The following is a 19,748-nucleotide window of genomic DNA, read 5'->3' as shown; positions in this document are numbered from 1 at the left end:
GTAAAGAGCAGGCCTAGAGGCCCCGGGCCTCAGACACTGGGCTACTGTGTGCTGCTGGGGCCTGGCCTCTCCCCCACAGGGCCAGCCCCTCCCAGAAACCGAAGGGAGGTGCAGGGGCATTTGCTACAAGCAAGGTGGTCAGATCCAGCAAAGCCAGATGGACGGATGCACAGACAACTCAACCGTCACCAAGTCAAGCCAAGCACCCCGGAACAAGGGCAAGAAGGTCTGAATAAGAAGTCCCCCAGGACCCCAACTGATGAGACAGAATAAGGAAGTGGGCACTAGAGCCCAGGTAGGCTACTCCAGCGGTTGCCAGAGCTAAACCCCTAGAACTCAAGGGAGGGCCCTGCACATTCATGCTGGAGCAGGCTCTCCCAGAGGGGTCCCCAGGCCAGTCAATGTCACTGCATTTGTCAGAAGACTAACTCACAGGCTCAGGACTAAACCCCCAGATGCCTAGTCCAGGGCTTGTTCCTCCTGCCTAGTCTTCATTAGCAAGTAAGGGAGGCTGGGGCGGAGCTCCAGCCATCCAGGATATCCAAATTCAAACTGAACTGGGGCAATATTTTTCCCCATAAAGAACTTAAATCACTTAAGTCACTTAAAATCATAAAATGCGGTGCTGGCAAAAGTTGAAAAGAGGGGAGTGTCCTTCACAGCCAGGAGCAATTCGGCAACTCTGCTGAAAAGCCACCCGGGCGGCCCGCCCTGAGAGACACATGCCCGATGGCAGCCCTATCACCTGTGTGCCCGAGCATCACCCAAGTGAACTCAAATGCCGTGCATACAAAAATGTTTCCTGTGGTCCTCCCTGAGCATCAGAAGTCACTGAAGAGACAGTGGCAGAGCAGCTAGCCTGGATAGAGCAGCAGGGTGCCGGAACAGGAAGAGCCATGAGACCCCAGATAAGCTCTAGGGACCACAGCAACTGGGAGAAAGTGGGAGCCAAGCAGCAGGGGAGGTGTGCCTTACTGGTGGAGCACGCAGGCGCTGAGCATTAGGCATGCCTGACCGCAACCTGCTAGCCTCCCCGGACTCTTAGCAGGTGACAGTCTAGGCAGACCCAGGCAGAGAGCGCCTGCCAGGGACGCATGTGGCACAGGCCGGGACCCCAAGGAGAGAACAGTAAACCCTCATTCTGGTGGAGGTGTGGACAGGTGGCCCAGGGACCAGTCACAAATGTCTTGCATCCACACGGACGGAGCGGCTTGGACTGCATCCTGCAGGTCAACGTTCCCCAGAATTGTGTTCACAAGGCAGGCACACTGTCTGGGGAGCTGCTTGAGCAGGTTAAACAGACTCCTACCCATCCAAGCCTCATAGTGCCACTGACCCCTACAACGCTCCCTGCACTGTGAACCCCCAACAGTGCAGCGCTTTTTGGCCTCCTCAGCTCAGGAACCCCTTGCAAGTGAAGCATTTCACATGTCCCCAGTGCATGCTGGAAGATACCCTCTTAAGCTCCCGCATAGAAGGCCCAAAGCCAGCACTAACCTTAACAAAAGGCTGTGCTTAAACACAGCAGGGGAAGGAAGCTGCATCACCTGAACCCAGACATGGCACCAGAACCCCAAAACCAGGGTTCTCCAATATCACCAGGACACAGCCCAGCCTAGGCGCACAGTGAAAGCAACAGTGCCTGGGTCCACCACAGCTCATCAGACACACTGCAGTCCAGTCGATCTATCAGGAACACCCTAGGAACACCCAACTGGCACATGGCATTGATGCCCCAGCAATGGGAGCAGAGACCCTTCTGCTTTCCTGATGTCCCCACTCACCCACCCATCAACAAACAAGTAAGGCAGCACCTGGCTGGCTAGCATCTCTCATGTGCTAAGTCAGTCAAGTCAGGCTCCCTCCCAGGAACATAGCAACCTCATGACAGAAGTATGGGAGGGTCCTCCATGAGGGAGAGAGTGGGGGCAGGGAGCAGGGGCAGCTCTGTTCCTCCATGCACACAGCAGTTTCATATGCAGAGGAGCAAAGCAAACAGCTGCCAACTCTCCTACCCCCACTCCTTCCACCCCTACCCTTTCTCTTTGAGTAAGAGGAATCAATGGGGACCGATGTGCACTGCTATTCAGGAGTGTGACACTATACATTCCAACCAAAGGGGTGGCTGAAGGGAGGCAGATGTGGTGGGGACCACCTCCTGGGTGCCACATCCTCTCCAGCCCAGCCTCCCCGCTGTGAGCAAAGCCAGTGCATGCAGCAGATGCTGACAAGGCGGGCACGAACCCAGCCCAGCATCACAGAGAAGCCAGCTGTGTGAAGCGTCGTCTTCCATAGGTAATACTTCATCGGTTGCTGGGGAGTGGGCACAGTGGGCGGCAGGGAACCTTGTTCACACCCACACAGGCACCTGCCACGAATACGCTCTCACTGGTTCAGGGGACTGATGCTGCTCACGTGTAAGTTTCAGGGTACCCACCCTGTGGCATCTCCGTAAGCATCTTCCTCTCCAAGTTCTGTGTTAACAGGTGCTGCTGCTCTCATCTCGCCACTGGAATCCTCAGCCAGGGACAAGCAGCAGACACACCCTGGCCTCTGGGCAGCCCCAAGGCCTGCCAAGCAGCGGGCAGGGGTGGAGGAGGGCAAGCAGGCAGCAGCAGAGCCTGGTGTTTAAGGAGAGCCTGGGTCTGTTCCTGTCCTGAGGCAGCCAGCAGCTAAAAGATGCCACCAGCAACACACTATGCTCAACCCTCCCGGTCTAGACATTCCAAGTCACACATGAGTTTCCTCTGAGAAAGGCCAGCCGGTGGCCCTGCACAGCCTCCAGCTGCCAGCCACCCCAGGTCAGTTCCCAGGGAGAAATTGCTTTGGTTTAGGATTGGGAGTGAAAATAAACACTCTGGGTTTTACAGGTTCCCCGTGTGGGCTGCTGTTTTCCTTTGCAGCAGCTGCTCAATCAGCCCTTTCATTGGGAAAACAGCGCCTCTGAGGAAGCCCAAGGCAGCACTCTCAAAGCTCAGAGGAGGTTTCTCTGGGGGAGGGGTAGAGCCAGGCTGGAAAGAGTGATGTGCCCCACAGGCCAGTCCCAGGCTGACCCTCCAGCGGTCGACCCTCAATGTGAACACGGATTCCTCTTGCTGCTCCCCTTGAGGAGTTCCTTCCATGTGGACAAGAGGTCTGGGCCGCATCAGGGTTACGTACTCTGCATGAACCTGCTGCCTGCCCCCCTCACCTCTCACACCTTCACTAGAAGGGAGAAGAAGGAAGGCTGTGAAGCTGGCCCATTTCTTTTTTCTCTAAGTTTGGACTTCAGTTTCCCAGGAAGCTGTCACTGCACAGCATCTCTCTACCCCTGCCTAGCTTGCTGGCTTCTGCACAGGCACTTGAGATGGTAGTGCTAGCCCCCTGGCCCCAAAGCCCAAACAAGAAACTACTGCTTGCACTATGAGCCTGGCTGCATGGGGATGGGGACAGGTGCCTGACGAGCAAGGAACCTAGGACCTACAGCTGCTAAGGGGGAGGACATGGGCCTCATCATGGGGCAAGACAGCTGGCAAGGCAGCAGATAGGCAGATGGGTAGAAATTGCTAAGAATTGAGTCCTGCTCAGCCAAATGGCAGACCCCTGCCTTGGGCCATACCTTGGCTACCTTCACTCCAACAATTGAACCCATCCATCTGTCTCCATTCTACCTCCTGTGAGATAGGGCTGCTCTCTGAGTGACAGGAAAGACTGTCAGCAAGCGCCTGAGCCCACCATGACACTTGGGGTGTTTACAACTCAGATCCTAGGTGCTTCCAGATCCAAAGACCCCTGCCCATGGGAACTCATGATCAATATGGGAAGATGCTGTCAGATGGATCAGTACCAGTCTGAGCAGCAGGTGTGAGGGCAGTGAACCAGGTGATGGCCAAGGACTGAGAAAGGAACCACCAACTTGGCTCATAGTAAAGGCACAAGGCACCCAGGCAGGATCCTGGAGGAGAACAAGGAGTTCTCTGGGCTATCAAAAGGGGAATGCCTTCTAGGCAGCATCAACTTGTGAAAGCAGGAAGCAAGGTTGCTGGGGTGTGCCGGGGTAGAGTGGAAGGTAGCAGGGAAGGAACAAGTGGCCTAGATAAGAAGGGGTGAGGCCAGGGGAGATCAAAGAGGAGCAAACAGGTCAGGGAGAGACTTCAGAGGCAGCATCCACAGGACGAGGTCAAAGTCGGCTGCTGGTCCCAGGATCAAAACAGCAGATGTAAGAGAAGGTGGGAGGGCAGGGTGACCAGGAGTCAGATTTGGACGGAGCGGATGCAGTCTGCGATGCAGCAGGAAGAGGAGGAGCATCTAGGACGGAGTGACAGGCTGGGAGCCACAGCCAGAGGGAGTCTCAAGCAGCAAGGGTGGTCAACCATGCAGAACCCTGCAGGGGAACTAACCAGGCCTTGAACAAGAGACTGTGGCAACTACTGAGCACCAGGTAAACCCAGGGCCCACAAGGGGCAGTCTCAGGCCCTGCCTCCTGTGGCCCACGTGTCTCCATGCTCAGCCCTCTGTCCCTGGTGCTCCCCCAACCATTCCACCTACCAGAAAATGAGTCCTTGTCCATCGCAGGCAGGTCTCTGGCCTGGTACATGTAGCAGCGTAGATGGTAGCGGTTCCCATCTTCACCGAGGAAGAAATACAGATGCCAGAGTGAGGGGCTGGGTGACTAAGAGCTGGCACTAGAGGGGAGAGGAGGTCTGTCCCTGGTGAGGGCAGCAGACTAAGGCAGAGTGGCAGAAGTGACTTGGGCCACCAGGCTGGAATGAGCCTATGGGGGGTGGGGGAGCAGGTTAGGAGACAGACCACCATTCACAGGCAGATATGCGCACAATGTATCCATAGGCCAGGCTAGAGCTGAGGGGGACAGGGAGAGCAGGTCAAATGCACAATGGGGCAGCCACAGGGCAGTCAGGGCCATGGAGGTCCAAGCTCAGACCAGAGCCTGTGTCCATGGTGCACATCAACATACATGCAGATAGGCATGGATACACCAAAACACACAAGCCTCCATCCTCCAAGGCTTCCACAGATAGGTCTGTTCACAGAACCTATATAGGCAGAAGCAGAAGTGTAAATCTAAACCCCCACTAATGGTCCCAAGCATCACTTACAGTCGAAGATGCAGGAAATGGTGGGTCTGTTCACGCCGAAGCTCAGTGTGGATACTGACATGGAATCCTCACTCCTGTCGTCCAGCACACCACCCTGGAGACACAAACCTGGTCATGGCAGATGCTTGGGGGCAGAGTCTCACTTGAGTGAGCAACAGCACTGAGAGGACCCAACAGGGAAAAGGATGGTCTCTCCCCTGCAGCACGCCGCATTCCAGCCACACAGCACTCAACACTACCATGGGAGGGACAGACACTGCCTAGCAGCATCTCACAGCACACACCCGGAGAGTCTTCCCAGGAGCATATCATGGCTACAGCTCAGTCAGTGTTCTGTCATGGGAGCTGCTCCAGGCATTGTGGGATGCTTGTCAGTCTCAATCCACAGAATCCCAATAGCACTGCACCCCCACTGAGTTAAGGTACCAGAAGGAAATGATGCAGCTGCCCTCCGCAGCCACCTGGAACTTAGTGCCAGCTCTAGTGACATCAGCTTACCTGCCTCACCTCTGCAGGCTCACATACACAGGACTCTCACTACCCTTACTGTCCTCCCTCTGGCCTTTAGATGTCTTGAGTTCATCGTCTTCCATCTGCCACAGGGCCTTGGCACACACTTCTTTATCACCAACACCCAGCCCGGCCAGCAGCACCCAACAGGCACCTCGTGAAGACCCCTCACAAGCCACGCATGACCAGCATGGCCTTGTCCTATGCCACATGCATGGTACGCAGACCCAGGGACCCAGGGTAAGGGACAGGAGAGGGTGCATCAGACACAGCAGCCGCCTCCTTTAGGAAACGTAGGGTGTGAGGCTGATACCACAGAGGAAAAAACCCTATCACAGGGACTCACACCCCAGGGAGGCGCCCTCTGGAGGTGCAGCCAACCAGAGGGTTTGGAAGGTCCTGTCCAGGAAACCTTTCTGAAAGAAGGATTGAGGGAGGGTATCAGACAAAGAGAGCAGCAGTGCCTGGATCCCAGGGCAATGCCAGAACAGCAGGGAGGCTGCTCCCCCTCACCCCGTCCCTGTCACATACACACACACACACACACACACACACACACACACACACACACTCCTGCCCAGCCCCAGGCCAGGCCCAGGGCATTGAGTTTCCCACAATTGCATTCCTGCCTCCATAGCTCATGCAGCTCCCAGGCTGAGCCTGGCAGCCGCACGGGCTGTGGCCACGCACACCATCCCAGGGCTGGCTGTGTAAGGGATCCCACTGCCCGCCCAGGGGACTGGGCCCCCTCCAACCCACCACTGCCCAGCTGCAGGCCACAGCTCCCTGGAGGAGCTTGAGCAATGCTCAGTCTCTGAGATGCCACAAAGCTCCCCACCACAGGCAAGGGCCCGGAGCCAGCAGCCAAACCACCTGAGTCTGCTGACAGCTGATGTCCAAAGACCTCCACAAGGAGAGGTGAGAAGATTCTGGGGAGACACAGGGCAACAAGGACATTCTCCATCCTCCTGAGTCAAGACTGAACTGGAAACTCCTCATGCACCACACATGAATTCCCCTTAGTGATGGTGCCCTGCCCTCCAGGAGGCCTGGTACAGAGGGCTATGGGGCCACAGCCCTCACCCTATTCCATACAGACACGACCAGGGAGCCCCCAAAGCAGCAGGTGCTAGAGCCAGCTCATCTGGCTCAGGGGAGCAGGTAAAATCTCCCCGGGATTTGCCAGCCAGTTGCTAGACCCAGCCATGAGGGAGAAGTAAATCATACAAACTCATAAAGAGTCGTTGCCAAAATACAAAGGTGGTGAATGCTCATGCTCAACCTAACTCTTTTCCCACGGCTCACCACTACCTGTGCTCCTGAGGTCACCTACACCTCACAACCAGGGTGCCAACACACAGCCCTTTGCAGCTCCCTGTGCAGTGTCGTGATGCTGTTCACTTGACACTGGCCATGGCAGGGTTATTGATTTTACCAGGGAGATCAGCACATACTACCAACCAGGGTTCGTGCTGTTTTGTTTTGCTTTGCTTTTTCTGGGGAATTGGTTATAACACATCCATCCAGCCCTGGGGTGTCCATCCAGGCCCTCATTGTCTTCTCTCTCGGACATCAGCATTGCTGGCCCATCAAGGAACAACCTGACAACCCAAGACAAAGTAACTTAGACCCCACACCACCTGGCTGTCACTTGCAAGGCTCATGATTCCTCAGTTACTACTGGTCCTCTCTACCTGTTAGTGTGGCTGTACACTAGACCTGATCCTAGTGCCACAAGAGGTGTTAAATGAGCTCATAGGTCCTCAAGACACAGTTAACAGGAAAGGCCTTCAGAACATTCATAGAAAACTCTTATTGTTTCAGTTCCATTTTTCCACAAATTTTTTTGAACCCTATTCATCCATGCCTTGGATCAGAGCTGAACAAATTATGCCTATCATGGACCACACAGTAAATATTTTATGGGCCATACGGTCTCCCTTGCAACTACACAGCTGCTGTCACAGCCAAGAAGCAGGCGGAGACAACACAGATGAATGAGCATTGGCCGTGTGTGCCAATAAAGCTAGATTTACAAAATATGGGTGGGGGTCAGATTTGCTGACCCCTGCTCTCCTTAAAGAGGAAGCTTTTGTGGTTTTTAGCTACATTCTTCTCAGCCCTGTCACAATGAGAAAGTTGGGTCCCAGGGTGACGAAAGTCTTCCCTTGGGTTACACAGAAAGTCAGCAGAAGGGGAATGTCCTTGCCCACCCCGCTCCCCAGGGCTCTTCCAAGACACCTGAGCAGGTCTCTGGAGCTGCAGTGGGGGAGAGGGAGTTCAGAGCTGTGGGGAGCATAGAATTCCCTTCGCCCTTCTAACTGCCCTGGCTTCACCTTGCAAAGAAACCCTACACAAACCAGTGGGCCAGACGGAAAGAGGAGAACCCTTTAAAAGAGAGAAGGTAATGCAGAAATTCCCAGACCTCCCTTCCGAATTCAGGGCCGGCTGCGACGTTAAGCAGAATAGCAGGCGAGGGTGCAACCCAGTTTAATTGACAGCTGGAGCCAGGGCTTGGAAGCGGCTGCTAAACTCCTTGCAAAATAACTGGCTGGCCCCTAGGGAACTGGAGAGTGGAATCAGGAAACCTGGAGAATCCCCAGTGCCACGTGTGGGCTGGCACAGGCAGGCATGTGTGCATGTGTCCCTCCAGGGTTTCCACAGGCCAAGGCTGCAGAAATGGCTCAAGCAGGTCTGACCCCAAGCCAGAGCGCCAGGGGATCAGGACAGCGCTGCATCCTGGTTTGCCTGGCACGGTCCTACTTACTCAGGTCTGCTTTCCCAGCATGATCAATCATCAACTTCCCTCATAAATGCCCAAGGACACACATCCCTGGGTCACAGGTGTGCTGACACTTGACTGAGGTACACGGAAGTCCCGAACTTCAGCATCCAAAGCAACATGAAGCCAGGGTGCTCCTAGTGAGAGGGTTTCCCTAAGCTGTCCTTGTATATGAGCGAGCAACAAGCCCCAGGAGGTCCCCACTGGCAAGGGGAGCCAGCCTCAAACTGGTCCACAATGCCCAGCACAAAACAGGTGCTTGGTTTTTCTATTCAAGAGTCTAGGGACACATGGCACTGCCTTTCAATGGCCCAGGTCCAGCCCTGCTCCGGGCACTAACGAGGCAAACTCCTTACACCTCCCAGGCGTTGCCCTTGCTCAAAGTGCCAGCTCCGGGACTCATGCCCGAGTACCCTGCACACAGCCACACAGCAAGGCCTCATCCAGGCCCTTCCCTTCCCACCCACACCCGACCTCCTTCTCAGCCAGCTCAAATCCCAAATCACTGCCGCCTGGCACCAGCTTCTCCCTGACCCCCTTCCCCAGTACTGTTGACTCTCAACTGGCCTTCCCTGCAGCCAACGCCTGTCTCTGCAGGGTCTCATGCCCTGTGGCTGGAGACGCACACCTCCGCCAACCAACTCCAGGCTTCCCAGGGTTGAGGCCTGGCTGCCTGGTGATGGGAGGCAGCCCAGGGCTCTAGCCAGGTATGCACATCAAATCCTCCCTCCTAAGGACCCCACTCTGGAGGAGAAACACCGCAGCCCCAATCCCATAAGAGAAGGAAAGCAGCTAGAGGAGCAGAGTGGATCCACTGTCTCGGGCCCAGCAGCTGGTGAGGTTCTTCTCTGCTCCCAGCATCTCCTGCAGTCACATGAGTACTCAAGTGATTGCTTCAGAGCAGCACTGCCCAAGAGAACTTTCTAGAAGTAGTAAAGAGACTATTCTGGAGCTGCACTGTTCAACCTGGTAGCCAGCCACTGGCCAGGCTAGTCCTAAAAATGGGGCTCATCTGAACAGAAGGAAGCTGAATGTTCTTACTTAGATTGCTCTAAATGTTAAGTTTACATGGCCATGTATGTCTTGTTTGGAACAAGTGCAGTTCCAGCAACTCAACCATAGAACCCACCTCCACATGTCATGAGACACATGTGACACTAATAGCCTGGTGTGGCTGAGAAAATAGGAAAATCAATTTCTATTATTCTTACCGTCTTGGAGGGGTTGAGTAAAACCATGGCATCTATGTGTATAGGTGCTCATACTACACAGTCTCACATACACACACACAACCCACTGTGTGCATTCACAGCCACATGTGCACACATGTACTCAGATGACATGTGCATACGTGTGCATTGCTTCATACATACTCAGACTATAAATGCACATGCACTCATGCACTCCCAAACTACACATGTGCACACACTATCTGTGTCAAGTGGCTCCCACAACACCGGAGACAGGCTGAGCAAGCTCCCTCCAGCCCTTAAATTCTCCCAGGCTGTGAGTGTGTGTATGGACAAAGTCACATCTCTCCCCGACACACACACCAGGCTCAGGCATCTCAGAAAACCCTTCAGGACATCCTGAGCCAAGCAAAGAGGCAGGCCTTGGAAAAATCCTCACACAGAAGGGCAGGCCCAGGGCAAGGGCGACAGGATGGATTCCGTGAGCTCATCCCCGGCCGCCGTCACCAGAGTTCCCAGAGAGGCTGGTGGCGTCGGGAGGGAGTCACTGGGTGGGGGCCGGCGGTGGTGGCTGCGGCGGCAGCGAGGGGTGTGGGGCGAGGAGAGGGAGGCAGATGGAACACGCTATAATAGCGGCTTTGTGCTCCGCTTCCCAGCTCCCTGGGAACGCCAGGAAGATTATGAAACCCGGTGTCTTTGGGAATGCCAGGATATTAGCTGGAAAAAGAATAATACGAAAATAAAATAATGCTCGGGATGGAGACAGCAGACGATTAGCAGACGGAGCCAGGGCCTCCCGCTCCGTGGAGGGAGCCAGGCTTGGCCCCTGCAGAAGGCTTCAGGGAAAGGCTGCCGTGCTAATGAGCAGACTGGGCCTCCCTTCCAAAAAGACGTCTTCCAGAGCAGAGCTGGCAACAGGGCCCAGCTTGCCTGCAGACCACGGGCCAGGGAAGTAGTGGCAGGAGACGAGGGCCATCCCAGGGCCTGGTCCTCGGGCGCAGGCACCCAAGACTGTCCAATTACTAGAAGGCCACCTGGCTGCCTCCCAACATCTTCCTCCCCCAACAGGCACCATCTCAGAGCCCTTATCTCCTGCACCTGTAGGACACAGGTGTTTTCCTGTGAGCACCTCTTCCTTGCCACACTAAGTTACCACAGGTCAGCCTCCGCCAACCAGGTCAAGTCACCATTAGATCTCTTTTCTTCCCCCAAGGAGTAGGAAAGAAAGCATGTCATTTTGCCTCAACTTCCTCTCCAAGACCCAGGCCTCACATCATTAGCCGGACATGGGCACACCCTGCCCCTCTCCACCTTCATGATGCACCATGCCTTTCACATCCCCCCCACACCACATCACTACTACCACCTGGCCATCATGCAGAGTCCCAGGTCCCTCCCAGGCTCTGAATCAAGAACCTGCAGCACAACGTCCCCAGACCAGTGTTAATGCTGGGCAGCACATCTCAGAATGTATCATGTTTCCTCCTTGCAGTGACCCAGGCTGTGGGACACAGGCACAAGTGACCCATCCCCAGCTGGTGAGCAAGGGAAGCAGGACCCAAGCCACATCTGTACCTCACCAATCTGCCAAGAGCATCCAAGGGACATCTACATGAACCAGAGTGGACGTGAGCCTGGAGCCTTGCAGGGGCCTCAGTACAGCCTGGACGAAGATGACAGGCTCAGGGTGGGAGCCCAGCCTAACCTCTGCCCTGGCAGGAAGCACACAGAGGTGGCCGTGAGGAGGGATGAGGTGGGGTGTGGTGTGTGTCTGTATGTGTTGGAGCGGACAGAGCTTCGCCTCCTGTGGGCACAGAGTGATCCAGACGGCTGCTGTCAGATGTGCCTACAGCTCCATCCAAATGCCGAAGACACCTGAAGACTGTCCAAAGCTCTGCGGTCCTCAGACTCCAGGTCTGCGGGATCCACCCTCTCCAACCACTGTCTCCCTCTGGTGCACACTGCAGCCAAGTTCTGCCAAGACTCAGAGAGCCTCACTGCACGACCATCTTGTGCTAGTCACCTCTGAATCACAGTTGGCCACTTCCCCTGTGCCTCTGGACTTGACCCTCGATTGCAGCAACCCTTCCCCCACACAGACTCAGCCCCCAGTGTCTCTGCTTCTGGATAATGTGCTGCCCGCTTCTCCCAGCCTCCAGGCCACACAGTCATGCTCACCTTCCTGCAGGTCCCAGCCAGCCCCAGTGCTCCCATCCACACTTCTCTGGGTGGGCACCCATGGCCCTCCCACTCACAGCTGACACTCAGACCCCAGGCCACCCCAACTCCCTGCCCCCAGGTGCCTGGCGGGTGGCCACCAGCTCTGTCTTCCACCATGTATGTCAGCCTTACCAGAGCCAGCAGTGACCTCATCGCGGCCCCAGGCCCGCCAGGCCACCTGGCAGCCTGGCAGCCTCACCTCTACCAGCTGAGCCCCTGAGGCCCGCCATGACTTTTTTTTTCCCCAAGCCCCATCTCTCCACCTCCCTTCACCCTGGCCCATGGCAGCTACCCCAACAGTGGCTTCACTGCTGACCCCTACCCACAACTCCCGATAGCCTCCTGCTGGGAGGTTACCCCTCTCGTGAATGAACCATGAGGAGCTGATGAAGAATCTTGAAGCCCAGGTCAGACCAGAGCACTCCTCTGCTCCACAACCCACACTGGCTCCCTGCCGCCCACTGAGCAGAGTCCTTTGTAGCCAGCCGGAGCACTTTGCCCAGTGCTGTTCCCAGAGTCCTGGGCTCCCTTCCCCACCCCAACCTGGCGATGCCATCAAACACAGACATTGGCTGGTCTAGGCCGGCCCATCAGAGGCCTCTCCATTCCTCACCCTCTCACCCCACCACCACCACCACCCTGGGTGGAGGCTGGTTCCTGTACAAGTGAGAGAGAAGCCAGTCACACCTGCAGGAGCGACATTGAAATGGCTGCCATGATTGAGAAAGCAGCACTCTGGGGTCTCCAGCCAAGGGGGAAATAACAGCTCTCCATGGGCTGTGCCGGCTCACCCAATGGCCACTTCTGGCTGTTGCGAAGCCATTTATCACTGGCACTATCTTTGCCTATGCAGAGCACAGCAGCCATGCCACAGACAGGGCCTGGGACACCTGTGAACATCTCCTACTAGATAAAAATCCCAGTCCACCTCGCAGGCTCCCCCACCTCCACCCCCACCAGTCCACTTTCCTGTTGAGCCCATCTGTGCAAAGTTTCATGCTGACAGGAGCAAATCCCAGCTCCTCCAGATGATTGCCCAGCCCCCTCACATCTGGCCCAGACCTGAGCCTTCCTCCAGGTTCTCCTTACCCTCCAGCTGGAGCTGGAGCCACAGGGTCACTCGCAGATGCTGCCCCACTTCCAGCCCAGGACAGTGGGAAATACGGAGCAGCAGCCCTTCCCCAGCCCAGGCAATAGGTCCCCACCACCCTGTTCCTGTTCCCGCCTGACCACCAGCCACCCCAAACTTCCCACTTACACAACTCCAGGGCGAAGGAAGGCTTCACTCCCTTGTGCACATGGTGGGGGCTGGCCACTTCCAGACTGCCATAACCTCCTTGCCTCCACTATCTCGGTATGCCACTACTGGCTTCTATTCCTATTGCTGTTCCCACCCCATCAGACCTAGAGCCCACCCTTCTGCACCCTTCACCCCAACCCCTACAGCTGGAGACTGTCCCACAAGTCTATACCCTAGCCAAATACACGAATGTACACATACATAACTGGTTGTGTGCGGGCAGCCTCACACCCAGCTGCTAGTGTAGCCATGGACCCTGCTGCCCAGTGTCACAGTCAAGGACCCACAGTGGAGAAGGTAGAAACAAAGACCTGGCTAGATCTCAGAGTGGGCATCTCATCCAAAGCCGCTTACTCTCACTCCCACCCCTGAGAGCCCCAGACCTCAGGGGAAATAGTGTGCCCTCTGGCCCCAAGTGTCCCCACCAGACTGCCCCACAAGCACCCGTTTGTCTGTTTGCAGAGTCAGCCCATTGGTCACAGAGCATTCACCTCTGGGGCTCAGTTGCTAAAGCACCTCTCTCCCCCAAAATCCCTAGGGCTACCCATGAGGTGGCCCCTGTCTCATGAGTATGCCTGTCCAACCAAGGACACAGTGGGATCACCACACCCTGTCTGGTTTGTCACCCAGCCTCTTCCACAAGCTCTGGGCTCCTTAGCTCCACTCAGAGGTCAGAGGCAAGAAGGCCAAAGTCAGCCTCTCTCTGTGTCCATCTTGGCCGTGCCAAGAAAGTTGCCACTTTATTTTCAGAGGAGACCCAGGCTGGCCAGTTCCTGGCCACAGGAACCAAGGCCAAGACAGCAAGCCAACACTCCACCCTAAAGCCCTAGCCAGCACTGGCTTCCCACACCTGCCTCTCCCACATCCACACAGCACAGCTCTGCACCCTGAGCCCCATCAACAGTAGGCACAACCCCACGTACCAGGGCCCCCTCGAGAGCAAACACAGCTGCAGGCCCTGTCTTCTCCAGTGGCTCCATGCGGCGGCGCCAGCGGCGGCGTCGAAAAGCATCCGTCTTGCGATACTCCAGGTGGAACTTCCAGCCAAAGAGTGAGGCATACTCCCAGCCCTCGCCCTCCGCCTCCGCCTGCCTGTGCTGCACCAGGAGAGAGTGGGGCATACTCAGAAACTGTTTGGCAGGCCCATGGGGATTCCTAGGCACACCTCCTACTGTGCCTGCCTGCCTGTCCTCCATGACTCTCCACTGGCTCCCACACCAGCACCCTCCCTGTGAAGAAACCTGGGAGGGCTACCCGGAGGCAGTGGCTGCAATTCCGAGAACCCCAAGTCAGAAAATCCAGAGACAGGAGGAGTCTCCATGCACTGGGAGAAAAATGGAGGAGCCAGAAAGAGAAGGTAGCCTGGGGTGGTGATGAAAACACTGGGCTTTGATTTGCTAACTTATTTGAATTATAGGTAGATTGCATATAGCCAAGGTTTTCTTGTCATTTCCTTTTACTTCTTCACATCCCAGCCTATAAAAATGGATGTGGGCTTACAATTCAAAGGTGAAATGAAGATACCATTTCCTTGGGGGTGGGAGGCCGGGCCTTGGTCAACTGTGGAGGGGAGCCACGCTTTCTACAAAGGAGACCCTGTCCAGGTGCCTGGAAGTCGCTTATCCCCAAGTTTCTGAGGCAGACAGACTGAGACTTCACATTGCCTCACCTAGGCCACACACAATAAGAGCCAGCCCCGAAACCATTCATACCCACTCCAGGGAAAACCTCATGCCTGCCCTGGCTACCCACCATCTGCATCCTAGGAGCTCCTTAAGCCTATCTGCTTCAAGGCACCTGGAACAGCTGGTTGTCCGTATTCCTGGCCCCCACTCCCCTCAGAACCACAGCTGTTCCTCCTCCCTGGACATTCTGTGCAGGGAGCAAGGAAGGAGCCCGGGTCTGGCCAGTGCTGCTCCCGGCAGGGAAGACCTAGTTGTGGAGCCACAACTCAAATATGCTCTTGGCCAGAAAGGACACACAGGGCAAGAGGGAGTAGGAGGGGTGACTGAGAGACTGTGCAGATCACAGACATCTGTACGACCCGGTGGCAAAATGTGTCTGCTGCGTGCACTCCTGCAGGCTGGCCATGCCCCGTCATACCGACACATGACTGTGGTTATGTGTGTTCACGCAGCTGGCTGCCCAGCACATGCATGCCATACTGAGCCAGCAACCATGCCTAGCACCCAGTCACTGTGTTCCAGGGAACTGCCCACCACTGCCAAAGGGAATGTCTAACCAGGGTGCTGTGGAACCCAGCGGTGCTTGGTCAATGACTGACAGCAAAAAAGACACACAGCCCAGCTCTCAGGCCTCCCGACAGGGCCAGGCCAGTGTTCTCAGGGGCATGCCCTCACCACTGACACTCCTGAGAGTGTCCTTAAAGCCACATCTCAAATTTTGCTGCTAGGAAAACGGGCTTCAGTCACACTCAGGCAGGCCTTTGCACCTTCTGAGCCTGCGGGTAGCACCCTCAAAAAGACATGGGCTGTTGACTGTGCTCTGTGCATATGTGAACTGGGTGTGTTCCATGCAAGCATATGGAACCATCTCAAGTGACTCTTGGGTGCCTGTGCATGACACGTGCACACCTGTGTGTGTCTGGGTGCACACAGATCTGCATCTCACCCAGTGGTGGCCTCCCTCCCACCACCTGCTGGCTCACCCTCTTCAGGGCTTCCATCTGGCTGAGGTCCCTCCTGCGCAGGCGCACCCAGCGCCGTCGACGGTGCGTGTAGAACATCTTCTCAGCAGGTACCCAGTGCCTGGGCTTTCTATCCGGGGGCATAGCGATGCTGTACTCCCAGCCTGGGTGGAAGATCACTTGTCACTCACTGCCTGGTAGTGTGTCCTACCCTCCCCTGAGGGCCAGGGTCTCTGAGATCTAATCTGTAGCAGGAAGAGTCCCAGGGGAAGCACCCTCCAGGGGTCCTGACCCTCAGCTGCCCCCACCCATGGGGCAGGGCTGCCTACCTTGTTCATCAACAGCCCGGTTGAGGTCAGTGGACCACTCTTCGTCTTCCCACTTCCAGCCCAGAGGGCATTCAATGTCATCCTTGGGCAGTACCTTCTCCCCATTCTAGGAGGCAAACAGGATGGATGAATGTAAACAGACACAGCTTAGAGCAGAGGCAGAAGAGCGGCCCAGGCAAAAGGCAGAGCCACTGGGAACACGTGTGACCCTGTGTCCACACATCCTGCTCCCGTCGGCTCCCACAGTGGTCCTCTGGGAACTAAAGCCGGCTCAAGGAGGGAGGACATCTCTGCCTCCTGTAAGCCACAGCCCCTGTAAAACCAAACATCCAGGACCCCCTGCCCCTAAGCACTGCTTTACCACATCGGTGTAGTTGTCACTCATGTAGATCCACTGGCCTCCGGGCAGCCGTGTCTGGTTCTCAAACACCTCCTCCACGAAGCTCAGGTGGCCAGCATCAGCGTCATGGAGCAGGCTGTGGGGGCAGGGCCACTCAGCACCTCTGTGGAAGAGACCCCCACCCTGCCACCCCAACCTTTCTCCAGGACAACACTTGGGCCTTGGCCAACCTTCACCTGTCAGGCTCGCTGGGAGAGAGATGGAGGGGAGAGTACAAGAAGAACGGGCCAGACAACAAAAGGGAGAGCCAGGGACATCCAGGGCCACAAGGCCACATTGCCCAAAACAAACAGGGATGGAGACCAGGGACACTTAAAGCCAGTGAGGCAGCAGACACTCAGTCAAGAGCTGTAAGAACAGGGAACGCATGAGCTGCACATGCAAGATTGGAGTCCTCAGCTGAGTCAAATATTCTATGAGCTGATTTTAATTAAAAAAATAAAAGTGGAGTGTCAAACAACAAAGAGGCAGAGACAGCCATGCAGACAGAGAAGGACCATGCTGATCTGAGAAAGGACAAAGAGAAAGAACCACTGGGAGGCACAGGTGAGCATCCCCGGAGGTGAGGACTCACACACACAATGCAGGTGAGGGGCTGGCTCAAGAGAGGGACTACACTCAACAGGTGCAAAGCTGAACAGAAGCAGAACAGTCACTAGGGCCCCTCCACAAAAGACTCCTGCCCCCATCCTGGGAAGATTCAACTGGAGCTCCCACAACCAGCCCCAGGACAGCGAGTGCAGGGACCACAGTGATGCACAGAGCCGAGGCTGGGCAGAAGGGGCGGTCATTGGCTTGGCCTCCCCTGAGCTTCCTCTGTCTAGGACTCACGTCTTCTCCGGACACACGAACCAATCCCCGGCCCAGGCCCAGCCAGCAGAGGGGCGGAAGCTGTCCTTGGGCAGCTTGATCTTGCCCGTCACGTCAGAAAACTTGGGGTAGGTGAGGCCCGTCGTGCCCCAGTTTCCAACCAGGGCCAGCTTGGTCTGGTTCTCATACTGGAGGGTGAGGAAGGAGAGGTTGTGAGCGGGGTATGGCAGCTTGCAGCTCTGAGACAGGCAGGGCCGAGGCAGCTGGCACTCACAGTTTCAGCAAAAACAGACAGTTTCCCTTCAGCGAACGGGTTGAACTCCTTCTCATCCACAGATAACCCAAACCAGAGCTTGACCCGAATCTGCACTGGCATCCTGGCTCCGGGCGTCTTCTCCATCGGATACTGGGAACCGGAGAAGGAGAGAAACCCACAACACCCCACCTTCAGGATCAGGATGACCCAAGTAGGGGGGGAGCTGCAGCCCATGCCCCTCCCCCCGATCCCACTGACAGGTGTGTACCCCATAGGAGAATGGGTTAGGGTCTCACAGAGGAAGAGTAACAACCTCCAACCTGCCTGCCAGGAGTCCTCTCCATCCCAGGAGCCCTCTGCAGAGAAAGCCAGGCCCAGACAGGCTCCCTGCATCTCCCCTGTCCCTTTCTGTGCCTGAGAAGCTCTGTGCCGTGAACTCTCTGCAAACAGGGAAATGATTTATAACTGCCCCCATCCAACATGATAGCCACCAGCCCTGGATGGCTGTTGCTCATTTGAAATGTGGTCAGTGTGCCTGAGGAGCTGAATGTTGGGTTGTATTTCCCTTAAATTCACTAAAATAGCCACATATGGCTGCCATGCTGGACGGCATCATCGGAGACTCCCACCTCCGAAGGCAACCCGGTGGACGGAGACCAGCAAGGGGAAGAAATCCAAACTTCCCTGTTCGTTTTCAGGATTCAGGGTGGGTGCTGGAGGTGCACAGCCCCGACGCCCTGAACTTCCCAGAGCTTATCAGCAGGCTAACCACAACTCACTGCTCCTCTACTGCTTTTCATCCCTAAGCTGTCAGAAGTGCTGCCAGACTGGAATAACCACAACATCCCAGCATTTACAAAAAGAAAAAAAAAGTATTCTCCACAATTACTTCATCATTTGGTTGAAACCAAAGGTCATCTATGGCCTGAAGAACAGGAATTCCTCGCTCTTAGAAAAATGCCTGGTCCCCTGCAGGAGGTAACACCCGGACCCCCCTGCCAGGTCTCCTGTACCCCAGCTCCAAGGAAGGTGTCCTCCAGGACAAGGAGACAAGAGCATGGAAAATAAGGACTTGGGTGGGCTCAGGAGAGCAGAGGGAGGCTGAAGTAAGGGCTCTGAAACTTGGGGTGGGGGCATAGCTCCCCCAGAGGGAGAGCCTGGGGCAGGTGCGTATGGTTTGGGCGCTGGACATGCCAAGGCCACAGTCAGCTCACATCTCCCAGTGCCTCCTCATCTGGTTCATGCTTGGTGAAGCCCCTGATCCCACATGTCCCCCCCACACTCTGCCCCCGGAAACTACCCCACAGCTGTTGGTTTCAGCTGTCCTCTCCCAGAGGCGGTTAGCTGTCTTCCCCACTGCAAACCACCAGCCCTAGGGAAAGGGCAGAAATGCCTGGCCCCCCCACCCCCGACTTCCCCCAGCCACCCCCAGCTCTCTCTCCTGCCGTCCCCAAGACGGGGCCAGCCTGCTGCACCCAAAATAGCAACAGCAAATAAAGAAATGTCTAGTTTGGGGCTCCTCTGCTCTCTGCCGGTGCTCATTTTTTCCAACTTTGGTTTAAGTTAAGAAACACCAATGTTTTCTTGGTCTCCACTCACTGCCAACATTTTTGTAGCGCTTGCTCAGGAGCTACTGGCAGGCTCATAAACTCAGTGGGGAAGACTTCGAGAAACAATTCTAGGTCTTTTTATTTTTTCCTTGCAATCAGGGAAATTTTTCAGTTTGCATTTCCCTGAGGCCAAGGGGCCAAAAGGTCAGAGGCTGGAGCCCACCCTGTAATGGCAAGCGAGCCCGTCAGCCCGTCAGGTGCACACAGTGGCTGGCGCCAGGCATGTGAGGCCACTCCTTTTCTGCCAGGTGAAAAACTGGCTTAGCAGGGAGGTTCCCAGAGGCCGGGGTCAACCACAAGGAGAATGTGCCCAAGGCAGAGTGGGCAGCCCATTCTCCACCCCCCAACACACACACACACACATACACACACACACCCCTACCTGATCCTCTCCTCTGGATAAAATCAGACTCTCCCCTGAGGTACCAGTGCCCATTCTAGGTTTCAGCAGTTGTCTTATCACCATGCTTATGAGCAAACATACTCCCCAAAGGAAAAGGGGAAGAGAGACTAACCTGCATAGATCCCCAGGCTCCAGCAAGACCGATCACCTGTGCTGTCTAATGGAATCTCAAAGTCTGACGCAAGCAGTCTGACC

At 55.8% G+C, this 19,748-nt stretch overlaps 1 protein-coding gene across 8 annotated transcripts in view; it reads right to left on the bottom strand.

Annotated features, from left to right (window-relative positions):
- DYSF (dysferlin) overlaps positions 1-19,748 on the bottom strand; it is a 176,520-nt gene that overhangs the window by 72,188 nt on the left and 84,584 nt on the right. For all 8 annotated transcript variants that reach the window (XM_058667950.1, XM_058667952.1, XM_058667954.1 and 5 more), the window contains 8 exons: positions 17,559-17,690; positions 17,306-17,472; positions 16,436-16,550; positions 16,075-16,180; positions 15,767-15,909; positions 14,022-14,195; positions 5,097-5,190; positions 4,528-4,605 (listed from right to left, as the gene is read on the bottom strand). In XM_058667950.1, the coding sequence (XP_058523933.1) occupies positions 4,528-4,605; positions 5,097-5,190; positions 14,022-14,195; positions 15,767-15,909; positions 16,075-16,180; positions 16,436-16,550; positions 17,306-17,472; positions 17,559-17,690 (1,009 nt within the window). The remainder of the gene's footprint in view (positions 1-4,527; positions 4,606-5,096; positions 5,191-14,021; positions 14,196-15,766; positions 15,910-16,074; positions 16,181-16,435; positions 16,551-17,305; positions 17,473-17,558; positions 17,691-19,748) is intronic.

This window comes from Ochotona princeps, chromosome 8, assembly GCF_030435755.1.
Source record: "Ochotona princeps isolate mOchPri1 chromosome 8, mOchPri1.hap1, whole genome shotgun sequence".
Lineage (NCBI taxonomy): Eukaryota > Metazoa > Chordata > Mammalia > Lagomorpha > Ochotonidae > Ochotona > Ochotona princeps.
Note: the sequence above shows the minus strand (reverse complement) of the source record. Positions and strands in the feature narration are given on the sequence as shown.